This window comes from Prionailurus viverrinus, chromosome D3 (assembly GCF_022837055.1).
Source record: "Prionailurus viverrinus isolate Anna chromosome D3, UM_Priviv_1.0, whole genome shotgun sequence".
NCBI lineage: Eukaryota > Metazoa > Chordata > Mammalia > Carnivora > Felidae > Prionailurus > Prionailurus viverrinus.
Window position 1 is genome coordinate 56933160 of NC_062572.1, and position 23785 is coordinate 56956944.

The 23785-nt window shown below is 36.2% G+C and overlaps 1 protein-coding gene across 2 annotated transcripts in view; it reads right to left on the reverse strand.

Annotated features, from left to right (window-relative positions):
- NOL4 (nucleolar protein 4) overlaps positions 1-10763 on the reverse strand; it is a 343605-nt gene extending 332842 nt beyond the window's left edge. For both annotated transcript variants that reach the window (XM_047827873.1, XM_047827870.1), the window contains exon 1: positions 10620-10763. In XM_047827873.1, the coding sequence (XP_047683829.1) occupies positions 10620-10691 (72 nt within the window). In that variant the 5' untranslated portion in view covers positions 10692-10763. The remainder of the gene's footprint in view (positions 1-10619) is intronic.
- Between the last annotated feature and the right edge of the window lie 13022 nt (positions 10764-23785).

A 23785-nucleotide genomic window follows, 5' to 3' on the forward strand; every position in this document is an offset into this window, starting at 1 on the left:
AATAAGAGTCCAGGACCAGATGGCTTCCCAGGGGAGTTCTACCAGACGTTTAAAGCAGAGATAATACCTATCCTTCTCAAGCTATTCCAAGAAATAGAAAGGGAAGGAAAACTTCCAGACTCATTCTATGAAGCCAGTATTACTTTGATTCCTAAACCAGACAGAGACCCAGTAAAAAAAGAGAACTACAGGCCAATATCCCTGATGAATATGGATGCAAAAATTCTCAATAAGGTACTAGCAAATCGAATTCAACGGCATATAAAAAGAATTATTCACCATGATCAAGTGGGATTCATTCCTGGGATGCAGGGCTGGTTCAACATTCGCAAATCAATCAACGTGATACATCACATTAACAAAAAAAAAGAGAAGAACCATATGATCCTGTCAATCGATGCAGAAAAGGCCTTCGACAAAATCCAGCACCCTTTCTTAATAAAAACCCTTGAGAAAGTCGGGATAGAAGGAACATACTTAAAGATCATAAAAGCCATTTATGAAAAGCCCACAGCTAGCATCATCCTCAACGGGGAAAAACTGAGAGCTTTTTCCCTGAGATCAGGAACACGACAGGGATGCCCACTCTCACCGCTGCTGTTTAACATAGTGCTGGAAGTTCTAGCATCAGCAATCAGACAACAAAAGGAAATCAAAGGCATCAAAATTGGCAAAGATGAAGTCAAGCTTTCGCTTTTTGCAGATGACATGATATTATACATGGAAAATCCGATAGACTCCACCAAAAGTCTGCTAGAACTGATACAGGAATTCAGCAAAGTTGCAGGATACAAAATCAATGTACAGAAATCAGTTGCATTCTTATACACTAACAATGAAGCAACAGAAAGACAAATAAAGAAACTGATCCCATTCACAATTGCACCAAGAAGCATAAAATACCTAGGAATAAATCTAACCAAAGATGTAAAGGATCTGTATGCTGAAAATTATAGAAAGCTTATGAAGGAAATTGAAGAAGATTTAAAGAAATGGAAAGACATTCCCTGCTCATGGATTGGAAAAATAAATATTGTCAAAATGTCAATACTACCCAAAGCTATCTACACATTCAATGCAATCCCAATCAAAATTGCACCAGCATTCTTCTCGAAACTAGAACAAGCAATCCTAAAATTCATATGGAACCACAAAAGGCCCCGAATAGCCAAAGGAATTTTGAAGAAGAAGACCAAAGCAGGAGGCATCACAATCCCAGACTTTAGCCTCTACTACAAAGCTGTCATCATCAAGACAGCATGGTATTGGCACCAAAACAGACACATAGACCAATGGAATAGAATAGAAACCCCAGAACTAGACCCACAAACGTATGGCCAACTCATCTTTGACAAAGCAGGAAAGAACATCCAATGGAAAAAAGACAGCCTCTTTAACAAATGGTGCTGGGAGAACTGGACAGCAACATGCAGAAGGTTGAAACTAGACCACTTTCTCACACCATTCACAAAAATAAACTCAAAATGGATAAAGGACCTAAATGTGAGACAGGAAACCATCAAAACCTTAGAGGAGAAAGCAGGAAAAGACCTCTCTGACCTCAGCCGTAGCAATCTCTTACTCGACACATCCCCAAAGGCAAGGGAATTAAAAGCAAAAGTGAATTACTGGGACCTTATGAAGATAAAAAGCTTCTGCACAGCCAAGGAAACAACCAACAAAACTAAAAGGCAACCAACGGAATGGGAAAAGATATTCGCAAATGACATATCGGACAAAGGGCTAGTATCCAAAATCTATAAAGAGCTCACCAAACTCCACACCCGAAAAACAAATAACCCAGTGAAGAAATGGGCAGAAAACATGAATAGACACTTCTCTAAAGAAGACATCCGGATGGCCAACAGGCACATGAAAAGATGTTCAGCGTCGCTCCTTATCAGGGAAATACAAATCAAAACCACACTCAGATATCACCTCACGCCAGTCAGAGTGGCCAAAATGAACAAATCCGGAGACTATAGATGCTGGAGAGGATGTGGAGAAACGGGAACCCTCTTGCACTGTTGGTGGGAATGCAAATTGGTGCAGCCGCTCTGGAAAGCAGTGTGGAGGTTCCTCAGAAAATTAAAAATAGACCTACCCTATGACCCAGCAATAGCACTGCTAGGAATTTATCCAAGGGATACAGGAGCGCTGATGCATAGGGCCACGTGTACCCCAATGTTCATAGCAGCACTCTCAACAATAGCCAAATTATGGAAAGAGCCTAAATGTCCATCAACTGATGAATGGATAAAGAAATTGTGGTTTATATACACAATGGAATATTACGTGGCAATGAGAAAAAAATGAAATATGGCCTTTCGTAGCAACGTGGATGGAACTGGAGAGTGTGATGCTAAGTGAAATAAGCCATACAGAGAAAGACAGATACCATATGGTTTCACTCTTATGTGGATCCTGAGAAACTTCACAGGAACCCATGGGGGAGGGGAAGGAAAAAAAAAAAAAAAGAGGTTAGAATGGGAGAGAGCCAAAGCATAAGAGACTTAAAAACTGAGAACAAACTGAGGGTTGATGGGGGGTGGGAGGGAGGAGAGGGTGGGTGATGGGTATTGAGGAGGGCACCTTTTGGGATGAGCACTGGGTGTTGTATGGAAACCAATTTGTCAATAAATTTCATAAAAAAAAAAAATAAATAAATAAATTTAATAGATGTTTTCAATACTTAGAAATCACCTGCCTAAAACCTATATATGTGTGTATATGTTGAATATGTAGGTGTAAGGGTGTATCTGATAAAAATAAACCAATGTCTGGAAAAGCAAGTAGTGTTTATATCCTGCATCAAAGATGACAGCATCATTTAAAAAAATTATGTTTATTTATTTTGAGAGAGAGAGAGAGAACAAGGGAGGGGGAGAGAGAGAATCTCAAGCAGGCCCCGCACTATCAGTGCAGAGCCCGATATGGGGGCGGAACCCACGAACCATGAGATCATGACCTGAGCGGAAATCAAGAGTCCAACCCTTAGTTGACTGAGTCACCCAGACACCCCAAAGATGATAGCATTATTTAATGGAGCTATCAAGTTTTCGTATATTCGAGTTTTGCCTGAAAAGCAAATGAGAAGCACTTGTGTTAAAATATTTTTTTACCCTATTCATAACCTACAAAATTGCATAAATCTGGGGCTCTTTTCAAGGTCAACATGGGCTGTGCAGTCCACAGTCTTTACAGCCATGGGATACACTGCTAATCTTATTTCATTATTCCCAGTGACAGTAACATCTTTATACTCTTTAGTTGGTATCAAAAAGGCAAGGGCTTCACAAAGACAAGGAGAATTTATTCCTTCGACAACTGAGTGCCTTCTTTGACACAGTGGTATGAGAAACAGATACGGTGCCCCCATCATCAAGAACTGTGTGATTATTTCAACATCTACCTAGTCATAAAACGTAAAAACAAACAAACAAAAAAGGAACCTTATCCAAGTAGCATAAAATATCTATCACTGAAAATGTTTTGTACTCATAAACTCTCAAGGATAAACTAGTTATAATTTCATAATATCATCGTTGAATTCAATATTAGAGAATGTCTACAAAATTATTTGAAGCTGGAATAATTTTAAGGTTTTTTTCTATCTCTATCTGATATCCAGAACAATTGTTTATTTAAGACACTGTAGGAGTGCCTGGGTGGCTCAGTTGGTTAAGTGTCCAACTTCAGCTCAGGTCATGATCTCAAGGTTTGTGAGTTCAAGCCCCATGCTGGGCTCTGGGCTGATAGCTCAGAGCCTGGAGCCTGCTTCGGATTCTGTGCCTCCCTCTCTCTCTCTCTCTCTCTCTCTGCCCCACCCCTGACTGCACTCTGTCTCTGTCTCTCAAAAATGAATAAACACTAAAAAAAAATGTTTTAAAGCCACTGTAGTTTACAATAATGAAATAAAAAATGTTCCCTGCATAAACAAGGCAGGAACCTATATTCATTTGCTATGTTACTTTGCTTTGAAATTTCTTTGCATTACGTCAAAGAAGATGGCTTATCAGCATAATATTAACTTCTAGGTCCCAGAGAACATTTTCCTCAACACTTAGCTTCAGTAACACCCTATCCATGCACTTGAATCTGTGGCAGGGAAGGAGAGAATTGAAAATAGTAAAAGGGATTGAGAAGAGACAGAAGCATACACTTTTTTATTCTATTATAGTGAATCACGATTGGATAGTACTTTTTACTAGAAAATCCGATTTAAGTTTCAGAGTTTCTAATACTTCCCACAGAGTTTCTAAGTTTCTAATACTTCCCATCAATTTTTAATTTTTTCCTTTCTCCAGATTTTTATCTAAATTCCAGTTAACATACAGTGTAATATCAGTTTTAGGTGTAGAATTTAGTGATTCATCACTTACATACAGCACCCAGTGCTCATACAACAAGTGCCCTTTTTTCCGTTTTTTTATTTTGAGAGAGAGAGAGTGCAAGTAGGGAGAGAGGCACCGAGGGAAAGACAGAGAGAAAGAGAATCCACACTGTGAGCGTGGAGCCCGGCAAGGGGCTGGATCCCACGATCCTGGGATCATGACCTGTGCTGAAATCAAGAGTCGGAGGCTCAACTGACTGAACCACCCAGGCACCCCAACCTTTCTAACATATTTTTAAACACTGTTCTCACGTTCTAAAAACATTAAAATAAATGGTATCCTCTTTTTGGAAAATAGTTTCAAATGAGGTTTGTAAAGGTTTTTCATCTTTGCCTTGATGACATGAGATCTCAACTTCTAACTATCATACATGTTTCAAAAGCTATATGTAAGTGTAATGCCAGACTAGGGCTCATACAAAAATCCAGCAGATCCTATGCTACCTGGGGTGCCAGATATCAAAACATTTATTTAGGGCAACACACATTCCCATCCCGTATACTTCTCTATGGTTGAGTTAAACCCAGCTAGATACAACAGACAGAGGCAAATGTGTAAAATGATCACACAAAGTGTCGATGACTGCTAGAAGCCTAATTTACTCTCCAGCTTTTCTTGCTCAAGGATATTTGAAGCCTGTATAAAGATACAGGGGCCATGGTTTAACCCAAGTAAATGAAATCCTAACTAAAACTTGAGGCACTGTGATAGGGAAGGGAAAAATATTTGGAGAGCAAAGCCTCTCTGGCACTAATCACAGAAGTACATAGGTAGCTCTCTTTTTCAATAGTAAGATTGAACAAATCCTATTAAACGCTGTCTCAGACTATAGGACCATAAGATGGGTAATACTGATCTTCACATGATTATTCATGTTTACAATAAAGATACAGAAAAAAACCAGGAATAAGCAAAAGGGATATATAGCAAAGTCATCACGTTCTGAACAAGAATAAATGCAATTGGGGTATAGCCGTATGTGTGGTGCAGCAGCTTAAAATCCCATAATAACTAAGGAGCTGCTCATTCGTCACATGGTTCAGATTACTGCAAAATTTTTAACAAAAATGGAGTGCAGTGAAGATTTGCTGACACTGATAATATTTTATGGACTTTCTCCTTTGATTACTATTTTAAATTCCTGGAAATATGAAGTCCAATGACTACAGATCCTTTTCATTATTGCTCTTATCATCATCATTATGATTATTTATAGAAGAATTTTCTGGATCAGAGTGGAGCAGGAATATTTTAGCTCTATTCTATGCTTATCAGCCAATCTGCCTTTGTAACAGCAGGATACATTCCCTATGTTTGGACATTTCTGGTGCAAACCAATTTACTCACTTTGGTTACTATCTCTTATGTCTCCAGCACAGTGACGGCCCCATACACACCAATAACACAGGAGTTATTCTTTGAGTTTGAAAAAACCTGAAATGTAGCCCCCTCATTTCGTATCTGAGTAAACTGTAGCCTAAGCCAAAAAGTGGTTAAATTAATTGTTTAGAACTCTTAAATTTTAGTGTAGTATTATTTTTTCACACCAGAATGGCTACAAATTTTTCTCATTAGTCTCATAAGTTGACAAGAATTCTAGAAAATTTTACATACATATCATGAGAAACTGGTGCAAGTTAAAATGTCCTATTCAGAAGTGGAAACACCAAACCAATAGGTATTTATAAAAAGAACAGAACAAAAATTATGCTAATTAAAGCTAAGGTTAAGTATTCTAGGTCTCACAGACTAAAGATGTACCTTTTCAATTCTCAGAGTAGGAATGCACGATACATTCTGCATGATACATTATTTTTCTATAGGACATCCCTACAAATGGATGTTCAATTCATATTGAAAACACATTCCTTAAAGAGAGCCAGTTTTAAAATTTTTTCAAAAAATTAATCTGAAAGTAACTTAACAGACTCAAACTTTGGAAAGAGCAAATAAAAAGAATGGAATTCTCATAAACTTCCATGAAGCAGGAGACCTTTTGAACATGGAAACCCTATTGGGGCGCCTGGGTGGCGCAGTCGGTTAAGCGTCCGACTTCAGCCAGGTCACGATCTCGCGGTCTGTGGGTTCGAGCCCCGCGTCGGGCTCTGGGCTGATGGCTCAGAGCCTGGAGCCTGCTTCCGATTCTGTGTCTCCCTCTCTCTCTGCCCCTCCCCCGTTCATGCTCTCTCTCTCTCTCTCTCTGTCCCAAAAATAAATAAAAAGTTGGAAAAAAAATTTAAACATGGAAACCCTGGCCTGCTTTCATGCCTCCCTTCTGCCCAGTGAAACCTCAGATAAAACTTACACTGTGGACTTCCAGGGATGCTGATGTCTAGAATGTGACATAAAAGAATGCATGAAAAGTTATTACTATTCCTATCTCCCAACACAGAGGCATCGGGGCGGGCAGAGGAGATTATATCCATAATTGTAACTAAGGCAATGACAGATCTATGGGAATCGTCCTGCTTATTCTTCTACCTGGAACATGAGTAGTGACTGGATAAAGGATAAATAATATTATTCCAAACTTTACCATGTACCAAGCACTTTACACATATGAACTGATTTATTTCGCCACACCATGCATATTGTTATCGCCCTTGAAACAGGAGGAGGAAAAAAAAGTAAATAATTTGCCAAAACTGATACAGATAGGAAGTGCTAGATTTGAAATCTGAAACTGAGTTTGTCTGGCTTCTAGCCTATTTTTTTTTTTAGCTACAGCATATGTTCTCCACTCTGAATTAAATGAATGTAATTATTGGCAGCTATGTATGTGAATAATACATGTAGGTTTACTGTATCACACTACAAGTTGTGTGTGTGCGTGTGTGTGTGTGTGTGTGTACACATTTATATGCAGACTGTTCTCTCTATTGAAAACACCAACTTTTCCCCTTAGTTCCCAGATTTCTACCAGTTCCTCCTATTTTACATGTAGAAGAAAGAGTTTGAAATTTAACCCTTTAATTGGACCCTACCTTAAGAAATATTACTGGAAGGGCAGCTGTGCTTAGCCTGTGATACAACACAAGTGACAAAAGATAACTGAAGAAGAGTGACATATTTCCAAAGGTAAAGTGCGGGCAGAAGTTGGGAAGAACTAAGTACTAGAAGACTAGACATCTCACAATTATTTCTTATAATGTTACGTCATTAATTCTGGAGTAAACTTCCAAATTACTAAGCACACTTAACATTCAATTTTCAGTACAAAGATTTATCTTCAATTCAAATGTAAGTGATATTTGAACGAGCCATTCCTCCTCTCCATTCTGTTCATACAGATAATCAAGAGTTGACTATAGTCAAATATAAGGAAGGAAATACATTTAATGCAGCAGTAATAGTTCATACATATGCAAGGATAAATGCAGAAAAAAAGCAAAGACCTAAAAGACACTAGAATTCCCCAATGACTGAACAAAATAATTATGATAGCCTTTACATATTCCTAAAATGTGTCATTTTATGTGGATTTTTAAAAAGAGCTCATGAGTAGGACACATACCCTCCAATTTTATCTATAATCAGGTCAGATTGTGATAACAGTTAAGTTGTATAATGCCTAGATATTTCAAGGAATGACAATACCGCAGATAGATAAAAACAAATAGCATTCAAAAGTTAATCCAATATTAAAGGACCACCATTTCCTGCAGAGTGAAAACATAGAAAGATTTGCAAAAAAGGCAAAGTAAATAAAATGATCACTAAATCTATTGATAATATTATTAAAACAATATGAAACGCTTTAATGATTAGTTGTATAAGTATGATTTCTTGGCCATGTAGCAAAAGGGAGAAAAAAGGTCAATAAACATAATCATGCATGCGCTATGACTAATGTGTTAGAAGTAGAAAAAAATCTTAATGGGAACCATTGTAATTGCAATTGGTATCTAGCTAATTCTACCAATGACTAGCCAATTCTAGCATTAGTCTTGAGAATTAAACACTGACCCAACAGTGTAGGGCCCTAGTACCACTAAACCATTCCATTTCAAATTGCATTTAGTTTTATGCCCTGTTAGTTGAACATTTATATTAAATTTTAACATTAGACTTAATTTATTATAGAGTGATATGCACAGTTTTGCTGGCATTGCAGTGGTTCTTTTTGTTCTATGATGTATTATTACTCTATAAAATGGAAATCTTTCCTAATTAGGATTCAATTAAGAGAAAGCAGGAGGTAAAAGATTATGTCAAAAAGAATCTTCATGATATTAGTGAAGGGTGAAAATATCTTAGATGTGGAAACTAAAAATAAACTTGGGAAAGGATCTTCAAATAGGATGTTCTCAAGAGGGAATGGATGATGTTTCAGTGCTACGTATATGTCCATAGTTGGTATTTCCACCCCAAAATGCATACAATATCTTCATAATGTTAATGCAAAATAATACATGTTGGAAACATGTTTACCAATTTATTGGAAGTGTCTAGCAAGAATCATGGCAAGGAATCACATTCCCTACATTTCATCTAAGAAAACGGTGAGAGTTGGGTCTACATCATGTTTCCGTTTCGATTAAAGGTGTCTAATAAATACACTTCAAAGATTAAATCATATTAAATTGCTTTTGGCACCTAAACAGATTTGGCTGCCACACTACTACTGACAATGAAGCCACTTTTTTGTTGACACGTTTGTTTCCATTTCACAACTGAACTTATGCATTCCTACCATACGAAGTTCTATCAAGTTCAGGTAGCTATTTCATGAAAATGCATTATCTTAAGGGTACACAGTTAGTGATATTAGTAGATCGATGTATATTTTTTCCTGTTAATATCCAATATCCAAAGATAAAACCCTGGCTTAGGAGACAAGCAAAATGAGTATGTTCAGTAATATTAGTCTACATAAAAATATTTTAAGAAGCTAGGCCATTGCCATTAGTCATGATAAGAATGTCTCCTAGGATATGTAAGTCAAAAGAAAGTTTATGTGGCAGAATTATGTAAGGAAACTTACAATAGTGCCTGCCCACAAACCATGCAATTTGGAAACAGCCAAGAAACAAAACCATAGAGAAGGAGAGATAAATACAACATGTATTAGGGGTTATTATGCAACTACAAAGATTCAATATGACCCTGGAAATATAGCAAAAAATAGTTATGGAAAAGAAGCTATTTCTTATGCTCAGTAGCTAATTTTCAAACATATGTACCTGTATTTGAAACTTTGAGCATTTCACACATTTTTCTGTATCTGAAAAAAAAATGGATCCAGACTGATATTGTGTATCAATATAGCTGAAAACAGTCAATAAAAAGGTAGCCAAAAGCAAAGTTCAATAAGAATTCTAAAAAAGGATATTATTTTTGATTGCTGATAAAACACTTCTGATGTATACTTTGCTCATATTGGAAAAGAATAATTTACTGTTCAATTTTCCCAGAAAGGATGAAATATCTAGAAGATGATTTCATAAAATGTTTGATTAAATAAAAGCTAGATTAAAATGTCTAGGTCAAACTGTATATATAATTAGAAACTTTAGAAATAATATATAACTCCATTTTGAAAATATTTCAATATCTAATAATTAATTAAATCTATTTTCCACATAATTTACGATATACATAATTGTCTATTTTCATTTTAAAATGTTCAAGGGCATTGGATCTATGAAAACAACACATATATTTTAATCCTCTACTCTGGAAAATTAAGAAATACATACTCTTCAGGACAAATGTACTTAATATAAGGTGACACAAGAAAAGTACATCAAATTTTCTTATCCATGTGAATATAAGTATTAAATGGAAATACTTATAATACACAATATGATTTGAAAGGAAGGAATGTTAAGACTATAGTGGTAGTACAAAAGTTCATATGACCCAGTCCATATATCATATATTTATGATCTGAATATATATTATGTATTGAATATGTAACACAAATATATCTTTCCATTTGTGGGCATTTGACTGGGACTACCACATTTTATGTATATTTAAAGAAAACAAAATGAGAGTGCTAGAGACAGATTTAAATTATATGCAACAGACTTAGTGCATATACGATCAAAACAGAATCAGTGATAATAATAGTTTACATGTTGGGTGTGACCATGATATGGTCTAATTTATATTAAAGATAGACTATTTATAAATATTTAAACCATTTTCAACAAATATACATAATATCAAATTCCAAAATGCATGCCTTTCTATTTTCTGTCTTTTTTTTTTTTAACTTACTGCTTTGTAAGTTCTCTTTTGTCCAGCATGTTTCCGAATTTGTTCTCCATTTGGCCCTGTTTCCACATGCATCGAATAGATAATGTCAAAGAAATCTTCAACCACAGCTACCCGCCGCAAAGACAGCTTCTCATCTACCCCTACACCATCCTGGAAACAAAACCAAAAAATAAATAAATAAATAAATAAATAAATAAATAAATAAATAAATAAAAGACACAAAATTAATAAAGAAATATATATTCACCACAAAGAGGTAATTAAACAAAAACATTTTGATAAACTGAGCCAAATCATCTGATAGGAAACTTTAAAAACTTGTGAGTGAACATTGCATAATTTCACACATTTACATATAGAACTTTAAGAAATATGAAAAAAGATATTTGGCATAGTGATTATGCTTACCCATAAATAACATCTTTTAAGTTTTATAATGACTTATTTGTTGCCATCAGCATAACATTCTTAAATTATTCTAAAACATATTTTAAGGCTTAGTAATTTTTACTACAATAATTTCATTCTAAATATTGATTCATTCATCCAATCAATTTTATTGAGTTGCTGGGTACTGGAAGCTGTTATTAGAGAAATAAAAGAAATAATATGGAATCCCTAACCTTAAACACCATAAAATTTAAGATTAGACTAAGGGGCAATAAGTGTTCAAGTTAAAAATGGAAGCTCTAGAGATAGTCAAGGTGTGAACTTTGGACCCTCCACTCAGAAACTGTATGTTTTGTGCAAATCACTGAAATTCCCCTAAATTTCACTCTTCTCAAATTTCAGTTTTCTCAATTGGAAAACAGAGATAATAGAGGCTGCTTCACAGAATTGTAATCAAATGAAATAACATAGGAAAAGGATGTGACCCAATTGGTTGGCATATAGTGAACACTTGACAAATAGCAGCTCTTGTCATTTTAATGATTGGGATAAAAATGTAAACAACATACTATAGGAGTTGAAAGAATAAAGGTATCACCTCCGGCTGAGGTAGCTTCTTGGAAGAAACAGAATTTGATGTGAGTGGGAATTCACACAGGGTAAAAGCCATGGTGGTACAAAGTGTAGCAAAAAGCTCCCATAAATGATGAGAAATAAGAAATTCATAAGAAAAGAATAAGAAATTAGGAATTAGGCAAGAAAGACATTTAATCTTATATGAAAGCGTTTCCTATTTGCAAACACAGACATGCACACACGTGCATACACACACAATGTTCTTATGTGGACCCCGAGGCATAATCTGAAATAACATGATGTAGGCATTAATGTTGGTATACAGCATAAGAGAGTGATTAATCTGAGCTAAATTATTATGCAGTCAATGAGTCAAATGGCATATTTAAATAACTATACGTATATATTTAAATAACTACATATGTATTCAAATACATATATATTCAAATATATGTGGATTGTGTATTTCACTTCTGTTAAATTTGAAGCACTCCTCCACAGTTACCTAGAATGCAGGTGATTTCTCATTAGGTTTATATCTTTCTCAATTATCTCCTTTAACATCTTAAGCCATCTCTTCTTCTATACTGGGTCTCATGGATAATCCCTTATTGTCTTGTGATACAAGACCAGCATATGTAGTGAAAGTACAGAGAAACTGCATGAAGCATGGTCGTAACTACCCCGAAAAACTGAGGTAGCTTAGAGTACAGTGCCTGGGAAGCACCATTTCAGATGCCCATCCCCCAATCACTCCAACCAACACCCACTCCTCAGAGAACATCCACTATCTAGGCTAGATATCCAAATTTTAGCTCTTCCCACCAGCAAAAACACACATAAAATTTTGTCTTTTCTCCAACTCATAAAACTTACAGTTTCCTCTCGTTTCCTTTGCTGGATAATCAGAAACATAGTGACTGTATACAGTTAATAAAATATGAGCGACCTAGGAATCACAGCCTACTTATTCGCTCCTTCAACAATTATCCCAGAAAGACCAAATACATCGCCAAGCCTTCTACTAGGCACTAAAATTACCAATGTGTAGGAGACAGATGATCAAGGTCTTTGTGGAGTTCACAGTCTAGTACAGAAAAAAAATATCAAACAAATAATTGTTAGAGGTGTATACTGATTTCCTGTGACTTTGGTAATAAATTAGTACAAATAGGAGGCTTAAAAGAAGAGAATTTATTTCCTCATAGGCCTGGAGGCCAGACGTCCAAATTCAAAGATGGTGGCAGAGCTGCACCCCCTCGGGCAGCTCTACAGGAGAATCCATTCTTGGTCTCTTCCAGTCTTGTGGCTGCTAGCATTCCATGCCTTGAGGCCCTGTCACATTGCCTTCTTCTTTTTGATGTGTCTCTCCTTCGTGTGTCTCTTTCTCTTAATGACTCAATTTATCTGAAGGCATTTAAGTCTAACCAGATAATCCAGGGTAACCTCTTCACTCGCATCCTTAACTTAATTGCATCTATGAAGACTTTTTCTAAACAAGGGAACGTTTACAAATTTCAGGGATTAAGACTTGAAATCTTTAGGTGGCTATCATATAACTACAGGTTGTATGAATTAGAGTACAGAAGGTATGAATTGGGCTATGGGAACATATATAGGAAATGCTTCACCATCAGGGATTAACAGTTAATATACTTTCAAGAAATCAGTGTTAATCAAGATAATATTGAAATCACATGCATTGGGGAAGGGAACTCACCTATTATCCTTCTGTCATATGGATCTGCTTGCAATTGTGATGAAGTTCAATTTACATCCACACTCATTAAAACTCAAAAATGCCATAACCAAGTAGGATAATCTCAGGTACACAAGGTTGGTTTAACATATAAAAATTAATTAAAGTTTATACATTTATTCTGAGAGTGTGTGCATGTGGGAGCTGGGGAGGGGCAGAGAAAGAGGGAGAGAGAGTGAATCCCAAGCAGGCTCTGGGCTGTCAGCACAGAGTCCAACACAGGGCTCCATCTCATGAACTGTGAGATCGTGACCTGAGCTGAGATCATGATCTGAGCCTAAATCAACATTCAGATGTTTAACTGACTGAGCCATCCAGGTGCCCCCCAAACTAATTAATGTAATATACCATATTAAAGAATAATGGACAAGGGGCGCCTGGGTGGCTTGGTCGGTTAAGCGTCCGACTTCAGCTCAGGTCATGAACTCACGGTCCGTGAGTTTGAGCCCCGTGTTGGTCTCTGTGCTGACAGCTCAGAGCCTGGAGCCTATTTCAGATTCTGTGTCTCTCTCTCTCTCTGCTCCTCCCCTGTTCATGCTCTTTCTCTCCCTGTCTCAAAAATGAATAAACGTTAAAAAAAAAAAGAATAATGGACAAAAAGCATACGATCACTTCAATAGATGCAGAAAAAGCATTTGACAAAAACCAATATACTTTCCTGAGAAAAACTCTTAATAAACTAGAAAGAAATTTTCTCATGATAAAGGGCATCTATAAAAACCCCATGACCAATATTTAATAATGAAAGATTGAATGCTTTCCCACTACGAATAGGGGCAAAACAAGAATGTCTGCTCTAGCCACTGCTATTTAATATTTTACTGGAGGTACAATTAGGCAAAAGAAAGAAAAAGGAAAAGGATAAGGATAAGGATAAGGAAAAGGAAAAGGAAAAGGAAAAGAAAAAGGGAAAGAGAAAGAGAAAAAGAAATAAAAAGGAAAAGGAAAGGAGGAAGGAAGGAAGGAAGGAAGGAAGAAAGGAAGGAAGGAAGGAAGGAAGAAAGAAAGAAAGAAAGAAAGAAAGTTCACCTAGATTGAAAAGAAGGAAGAAAAAACTATCTTTATTTGTATATGACATGATCCAGTATATAGAAAACTCTGTGGAATCCACCAAATAACTGTTAGAATTAATAAGTGGGTTCAGCAAATTTGAGGTTCATACGTAACATATAAAAATCAATTGCATTTCTGTTCATTAGCAATAAAAAACCCAAAAATGAATTTGGAAAATCATTTCATTTACAATGGCATCTAAAAATTAGAATACAAAACATAAATTTAGACAAAAAGTTAAAAAAGAAGTGCAAGCCTCATACATTGAAAGCTACAAAACATTGTTATAAAAACTTCTAATGACCCAAATAAATAGAAAAATAGCCTATGCTCACAGAGCAGAGGCTTGATATTGTTAAGATGGTAATATTCCAAAAACTTATTTACAAATTCAGTGTAATCTCCATTTAAAAATTCTGGCTAGTTTTTTGCAGAAATTGACAAGTCAAAGTTTATATATAAATGAAAGTTACTTAGAATAGCCAAAATAATATTTTAAAAGAAGAAATTTAGGGGCGCCTGGGTGGCGCAGTCGGTTAAGCGTCCGACTTCAGCCAGGTCACGATCTCGCGGTCCGTGAGTTCGAGCCCCGCGTCAGGCTCTGGGCTGATGGCTCAGAGCCTGGAGCCTGTTTCCAATTCTGTGTCTCCCTCTCTCTCTGCCCCTCCCCCCGTTCATGCTCTGTCTCTCTCTGTCCCAAAAATAAATAAAAAACGTTGAAAAAAAAATTTTAATAAAAATAAATAAATAAATAAATAAAAGAAGAAATTTGGAAGTCTCATACTTCTTGACTTCAAAACTTACTATAAATCTTACATAATAGACAACATGGTACTGGGCATGAGAACAGATATATAGATCAATGGGATAGACTTGAGATTCCAGAAATAAACCCTTACACTCATTTTCAATTCATTTTAAATAGGAGTGTCCAAACAATGCAGCAGGGAAAAAATAGTCTTTTCAACAAATGGTACTGGAACAACTGGATACCCACATGCAAAAGAATGACATGGAATCCTGACCTCACACCATACATAAAAATTAAGTCAAAATGAACCATAGACCTAAATGTAGAAGCTAAAACTTAAAATTCTTTAAAAAATAAACCATACATAGAAGTAAATGTTTTTAAACTTAGGTAAGGCAAAGTCGTCCAAGTTATAAAATCAAAAGTAAAAGCAACAAAAGAAAAACTAATTGAACTGTATTAAAATTTTAAAAAAATTTTATGCTGAATATGGTACCATCAAAAAAGTGAACTAACAACCCACAGAACTGGGAGAACATGTTTGAAAATCATATCCGATAAGGGGTTAATAGCCAACCTATATAAAGGACACGTTCAACTCAATAGCTAAAAATACAAACATTCCAATTACAAAAATAGGTAAAGGATCTGAATCATCATTTCCAAAGACACCCAAACAGACAATAGGTACATGAAAAGGTACTCAACATCACTAACCATCAAGTAAATGCAAATCAAAACCACAATGAGATATCACTTCATACACGTTTGAATAACTACTATCAAAAGGACAAGAAATAACAAATGTTGGTGAGGATGTGGAGAACAGTGATCCCTTGCACTCTGCTGGAGGGAATGTAAACTGTTGCAGAACTATGAAAAGCACTATGGTATGGATATTCCTCAAAAAGTTAAAAATAGAACTACCATATGATCCAGCAATTCCAGTTTTGGGTTTATCCAAAGGTAACAAAAACACTAACTCAAAAAGATACATGCACCCTCATTTTCATTACAATAGCTATGAATGTTGGGAGAAAATAGTCATGAAAGCAACCTAAGTATCTATCTGTTGATGGACAAATGGATAAAGAAAATGTGGTCATATGTATATAAGCCACATTTTGTGCTACCACATAATTGTGGTATTATACACACACACACATAGAATATTTTTCAGCCACAAAAAAAAGGGAAATCCTGCTATTTGCAACAACATGGATGGTTCTTGAGGATACTGTGCTAAGAGAAACAAGGCAAAGACAAATACCATATGATTTAACTTATATATGGAATGTAAAAAAACAAGCAAACAAACAAAAAACCAAACTCATAGATACAAAGAACAGACTGGTGGTTACCAGGGTCAGGAAGTAGGATGTGGATAAAATGGGTAAAGATGGTCAAAATTTTGAAGGTATAAACTTCTAGTTATAAAATAAATAAATCTTGGGGATATAATATATTGCATGGTTACTATAGATAATAATATTGTGTTACATTTTTGAAATTGCTAAGATCTTAAAAGTTCCTATCATAAAAAAAGAGTTGTAACTATGGGTGGCGGTGGATATTAACCAGACCTATTGTGGTGACCACTTTGATATATGTTTCATTACATATAATCATTATAATCATATAATCATTATATATCTACACCATAATCATTATGTTGTATACCTAAAACAAAAAAAAATTGTAAAGATTTTGAATAAACATTTCCCCAAAGATGTTCCAATGGCAAGTAAGCACAAGAAGAAATGAATGACAGAAATAGTAATCAGGGAAACGTAAATAAAAATTTCAATGAGATACTACTTCACATTGACTAGGACTGCTATAATCAAAAATAAGTATAGGCAAAGATATGGAGAACTCGGAACTCTCATGCATTGCTGGTGGAAATGCAAAGTGATGCAGGTGCTTTGGAAAGTCTGACAGGAACTTGAAAATTTAACAGATTTACCAGATGACTGAAAAAGCCCTAAGTACACACATATATTCAAGAGAAATTAAAACATAGGCCCACAGAAAATAAATTGTACAAAATCCAGCAGTATATTCATTACAGCAAAAAAATAGAGATAATAAAATGCCTCTGGACTGAATATATAAACAAAATGTGGTATAACCATACTAAGAAATATTATTCTGACATAAAAAGGGATAAAGTATTGATCCATGCTATGCCATGGATGAAATTTGAAGATATAGAGCTAAATTAAAGAAGCCAGACACAACAAAAGACACCTATTACTTGATTCGTTTTATAAGAAGTGTCCAGAAAAGGCACATTTACAGATGTGAAGCAGATTATTGGATGCTTTGAACTAGGAAGAGGAGTGTATGGGGATTGACTGCTAATGGGTACAAAGAAGGGACTTTAGTAGGGACAAAATGTTCTAAAATTAGATGATGGTGGTGATGGTTTTATATCCTGTGAATATACTAAAACATTAAATTGTGTACTTTACGTGGATGAATTGCATGGTGTGTGCTATACCTCAAAAACACTGTTGAAATACGCAGTCTCCAATAGCTTTGAATTTTAATTTCTTTTTTGTTTTATTTTATTGTATTTTAGATATGCATTTTTAAATTTAAAAAAATTTTTTGAGTATGGTTGACACACAATATTACATTAGTTTCAGGTGGACAACACGGTGATTCAAATACTCTACATTACACTGTGCTCACCACAAATGTAGCTACCATCTGTCACCATACAACATTATTCCACTATCACTGACTATATTCCCTATGCTGTGCCTTTTATTCCTGTAACTTATCCATTCTATAACTGGAAACGTGTATCTGCCCCAACTCGTCCCCATCCATTTTGCCCATCTCTCCAACCCCTTTCCCTTTGGCAACCACCAGTTTTTTCTCCATATTTATAGGTGTGATTCTGCTTTTTGTTTGTTTATTCATTTCTTTTGTTTTATACATTGCACATGAATGAAATTACATGGCATTTGTCTGTCTCAATCTGACTTATTTCACTTAACGTAATGCTGTCTATTACCATTTGCAACAACATAGATTTTAATTTCAAAGAGGCCAGGGGCGCCTGGGTGGCTCAGTCGGTTAAGCGTCCCACTTCAGCTCAGGTCATGATCTCACAGTCCGTGAGTTCAGTCCCACGTCAGGCTCTGTGCTGACAGCTCAGAGCCTGGAGCCTGCTTTGGGTTCTGTGACTCCTTCTCTCTGCCCCTCCACCTCTCACGCTCTCTCTCAAAAATAAACAAACATTAAAAAAAAAAAAAACCTTAATTTCAAAGAGGCAAAACATCAAAAAAGGAGTTCATACAATACAATTCTAACAGTCTGCACACCCATAAATGTAGAGTGAAAATGGAAACGGCTAAATCACCAAGGCTTATAGCAGTGTGTTGGTATACACAAGGTTTTTTTTTTAATTTTTTTAATGTTTATTTTTGAGACAGAGAGAGACAGAGCATGAACAGGTGAGGGTCAGAGAGAGGGAGACACAGAATCCGAAGCAGGCTCCAGGCTCTGAGCTGTCAGCACAGAGCCCAACTTGGGGCTTGAACTCCAGACCGCGAGATCATGACCTGAGTCAAAGTCGGACGCTCAACTGACTGAGCCACCCAGGCGCCCATACACAAGGTTTTTACACATTTTAATAACATAAGGATGTGTAGCATACAACTTATAAATAATAGCAAAATACATAATACCTTTTACTGTAAATTCCATATAGACAACTAATTCTCACAGAATGCTTTCATTGACTTGTGTTCAATTCTTGGTCAGCAAAACCAGCCTATTTTATTCAAACCATGATAATGTCAAATGGAACTTCATTACAGACTTCTTCCTAATAAGTTCTTTTGTAATTTAACATGATATATACTCTACTGTTGTACTATTTCTCCCTTGTATAAATTTTATTAAACTGAGACTTCTTTCAGCTTCAGCACTAGGGCCATAAGCAGAACAATAAATCCAGCCCTGATGTGTGGTACTTGCTGATTTCCGTGGTGTAGGTACTTCCACCAAAGAATATTTCAAGATACCAGTGTGAAGTCACCGAGCCCAGAGTTAGGAAGAAATGCACAACAGCATAGCAGTCTGGTGAAAATACCGCATAATAGACCAGAAAACCTACCTCAAGAATATAAATAATAGGGAGCCTGGGTGGCTCAGTCGGTTAGGTGTCTGACTCTTGATTTCAGCTCAGGTCATGGTCTCACAGTGTCATGAGTTCAAGTCCCGCATCGGGCTCCGTGCTGGCAGCACAGAGCCTGCTTGGGATTCTCTCTCTCCCTCTCTCTCGGCCCCTCCCCCACTCGTGCTGTCTCTGTCTCTCTCAAACCAAAACTAAATAAACTTTAAAAAAACAAGAGTATGAATAATAATAACATAACTAGGCAGTGATACATTTTGAGTTTCTACCACCTCTCAGAGTAAATAGCTTACTAAGTTCATATCCCTTAATGTTTAATAATGGCTGTTTCACAAATGGCTTATAAAATTCCTGAAAATGTAACAATTAGCTCTCTTAAATTAGTACAAACTAGCCCCAGGATACCACTGTTTTTATGTCATTCAAGATGAGTGACATATTTAACGAATTAAGTGAGTATTTTATAGCACAATTCCTGTAGTCAACCATTGACATAAAAAGCCTTAGATAACAAGAATTCAAAAAACTAACTAATCTAACATAACACTTGAGGGTGCTATAAAACATCGGTACTATTGGAAAAATTTTATGTTAAAGTTAACATGACAGCAAAACTAATCAAATTTGTAAATGGAATGTGTGATGGCAAGTCTGTGCTCGAAAAATTATGGTTTATTCGATGTCCTAATTGTATTATATTAACACACTAAAATGCTATTGAAGGAAGATAATAGTTAAGCTCAAAAATGAATCACCCATACTTCACTTCCTGCTAGCTTACTAACAGCCCATCAGTCAGATAACATACATACACAAAAAAATTTAAGGCAAACGTGAATTTGGTAAATGAGAGACACAAAGTTTAGAGATACTAACATGATTATAGTGAAATCAATATGCCATTATGTTAAAAGGCTATCGTAAAAGATTTTCATGTCTTTTCTTGGCCTTACAGGAGCTATTTGGAATACACTATTCCTAAGTTTCAAATTCAACTTCTTTCGAAATTCCTCATTTCCAATTACATTATGAAGCTAAACAAGAACTGATGGGAACACAACCATTCAGGGATCTCTCTCCTGCAATCCGTCCTGACTCGCATTCTCCACAGAGGGGTATATCTGCTTGCACCAATATTAAGCTCTGGTAAGATACACATAGACATTGACACTAATATGTCACTCAAGCATATTCAGATAATTTGTGAGAATTTTCTGCTCCATTAAAGAAAAATATTTCAAAGTCAAATTTTTGATATATCAAATAAAACATCTACTGGCATAATTATATTACACAATTCAAACTAAGGCCAATATAACACATTTACTGTTTAGGAATCAGTGAGTGAAAATAGTGATCTCACCTGTCCTTCTTCAGTCTAGTTGTTATCAAACAGCTATCTTAAATGACAAAATTATCATGATAAAGTTGATGGGATGGCAATTTTAGTGAAATATTTACAAATAAAAGCAGTATGAAGCTCTGTCAATTTATAAACAACAAATAAAACAACATAATAAAGAAAAAAAGGGTTCCAACACTCAATATTCAAGAGTCCTAAACTCAAAAATTTATAGAGACCATCTGCAAAAAATTGAAATTTTGCCAATACTTTTCAAAGTGCTACCTAAACTGAAAGGTACCCTTGCTCCTACTCTACTCAGTTGACCGTATAAGTTCATTTTCCATTGGCAAGTCCGTTGTGGTATGCTGAGATAAAGCAATGGGGGAATGGAAGAAGAGGAGGATTCAGTCTATGAATATGGAAAGGGACCCAAATTTGGCGTAACTTACTGTAACTATCTAAGGGTGATGCCTTGGAATATAATTCTGCAGGATGGATGCAATCAGAAAGCCCAGGAGTGGGGCAGTATGAGTAAGTATAAAGTGTTGGCAAGGCTTAAGAAATTACTTCTACTGGGTTGCCCGGGTGGCTCAGTCAGTTGAGCGTCAGACTCTTGGTTTTGGCTCAGGTCATGATCTCATGGTTGGTGGGTCCAAGCCCCACCTTGGGTTCTGCACTGATGCTGAAGGTGCAAGAGCCTGCTTGGGATCCTCTCTCTCTCCCTCTCTCTCTCTCTCAGTCTCTCTCTCTCTCTCTCTCTCTCTCTCTCTTTCTCTCTCTCTCTGCCTTTCCCCTGCTCATGCTCCATCTTTCTTTCAAGATAAATAAAGAAACTTTTTATTTTTTTTTAAGAAATTACCTCTACTATGTGCAAGATACTGTGATAGATTACTTTAGCTAATTCCAAAGAAAAACTCATAAGCTGTTTCCCTTCCTGAAGGAGCTTGCAGTCTACCATTAGTTTAGATGAGTAGGTCAAAAGAGACTGTAACAAGTAGAGCATGATAAATCCAACATGCTCTAAAACTGGTTCCCAATCTTGGCTGCACATTGAAATCTCCTGGTGAACTTTGAATTTCTGATACCTAGGTCTTTTCTCCAGAGAATGTGATTTAATAGATCATAGGTGCACTTGGGCAAGGGAGTTTTTAACATCTTCAGGGATTCTAATATGCAGTAAAGGTTGAGAAACCAGGAGAGGAGTTAGTTACAGATACGAATGAAACATGGGGCGCCTGGGTGGCTCAGTCAGTTAAGGGACCGACCCTGATTTCGGCTCAGGTCATGATCTCACAGTTTGTGGGTTTGAGCCCCTCACTGGGGTCCATGCTGTCATTGCGGAGCCTGCGTGAGATTCTTTTTTCTCCCTGCCTCGCCCCTGCTTGCTCTCTCTCTCTCAAAATAAATAAATAAACATTTGAAGCAAACCAACAAAAAAAAGAATGAAGCAGAATTATGGGGTAGACCCGATGTGGTCATGGATGTCAGTTCAGTTAATACGTTATTGAAGATGTAGTGAGAAACCATTACAATGGTTTTCAACATGAGAATCACAAAATCAGACCAGTGCTTTAAAGCAACTACTATAACAGTAACGTGTACAGCATATCCAGATTAAATAAGAGCGATTGTAACAAGAGGGGAAGGGAAGGGGCAGGTGAGAGAAATTTTGGGAAGGAAAAATTCAGCCATTCCTGGGAACTAAATGTGAAGGTTTATTGAAGAAATCCATGAATGAATTTACGAAGGAGAGAAATGAATGAGACCCCCCTCCCCAGAAAAGGGAAAAATAAAGAGTAAAATGAAAGCGTAAGACTGGTAGATGAAATAAGAACTACAAGGCTGAGGACAGCATGGGAGGTGGGAGTGGAATGAGTGATAGCAACAGCTGCTGCTGTGCATGAAGCTGTCCCTGTGCTCAGGCAGTCCCCGCTGATATGGTGCAAGGTGTAAGCAGGGTCCTTCACCCTTGTAACAACTCTCTGGGGCAGGCTCAGTTACTGTTCCCAATTTACATACAGGAAAGCTGGCATTGGGAATATAAGTAACTTTCTCCAATCACTAGCTTGTGCTAGGATACAAATCCAGGGCTGGGGGCTCAAGCAGTCATCCCATATTAATAGGAAAGAGACATGAAATATACATTTCCACTCTCATTCCAGCAGAAAGTGCTAATTTTCAAAGTGGTCGTCTACAGCCCTAACCTCCCTTTTTTAACCTTAGGGGAAGATCCTGCTATTTGGCCCTCACCTCTTCCTCTTCAGTTCACTCATATATTTAAAAACAAGTATATGGTAGAGTAAATACTTTGTAAGACACCTTCAGCCAAAAAAAAAAAAACAAAAAAAAAAAACCCAAAAGACAAAAAAACAAAACAAAACACACACACAAAAACAAAATAAAAAAACCCACAAAACTTTGATTTTATCAATTACTGAAGAAATGCACTCTAATTTTAAGTAAAATGTTTATAACCCAAATTAAGAACTTTTAGGTTGCAGCATTCTTTAACATCTTCTAAAGTGTTTAAGTTACTAACTGTATTTTTAAAAAGGAGACAAGGTAACTTGTAGAATTTTAAATGGACAGTATTGGGGGGGGGGGGGAACACTACAAAATAAAAGCAGCATAAAGAGAAAAATGTAGTATTTCAACCTAAAGTACTTCAACCAAAAAATATGTTTTTGGGAAAGGCAAACCTATACAAATTTTATTAATTTTTGTACCAGCAATTCATTTGTAAAAACAGAAAATTTAATTCCACTTCTTTCCAAAATTGATGATCTATTCAAGAAAACAGTACTGAATTCCAAGTTTATGTTGCTTCAATGAGAAGATAATTACAATTATTTATGGAGAATATTCATCCTCTCTTTGGCACAAACAGAAATCCAAGTTACTAGGAGGCCAATCCCTGCCAGCACAAAGAAGTCTGGAAAAACACTGATTTGCCATATGTTCAGATGCTGGCAAAATGAACTTTACTCGTCAGACACTCTCTTACAGTAGTGACTTTTCACCACTTCCCTGACCCACACCGCTGTTGCCCTGGAAATACAAAGAACTTGTGATTCTGAAGTACTGATTAACCAGTTATTATTTAGGTTGCCTATTTCCTGGCTTTCGATTATTTCACTGCACT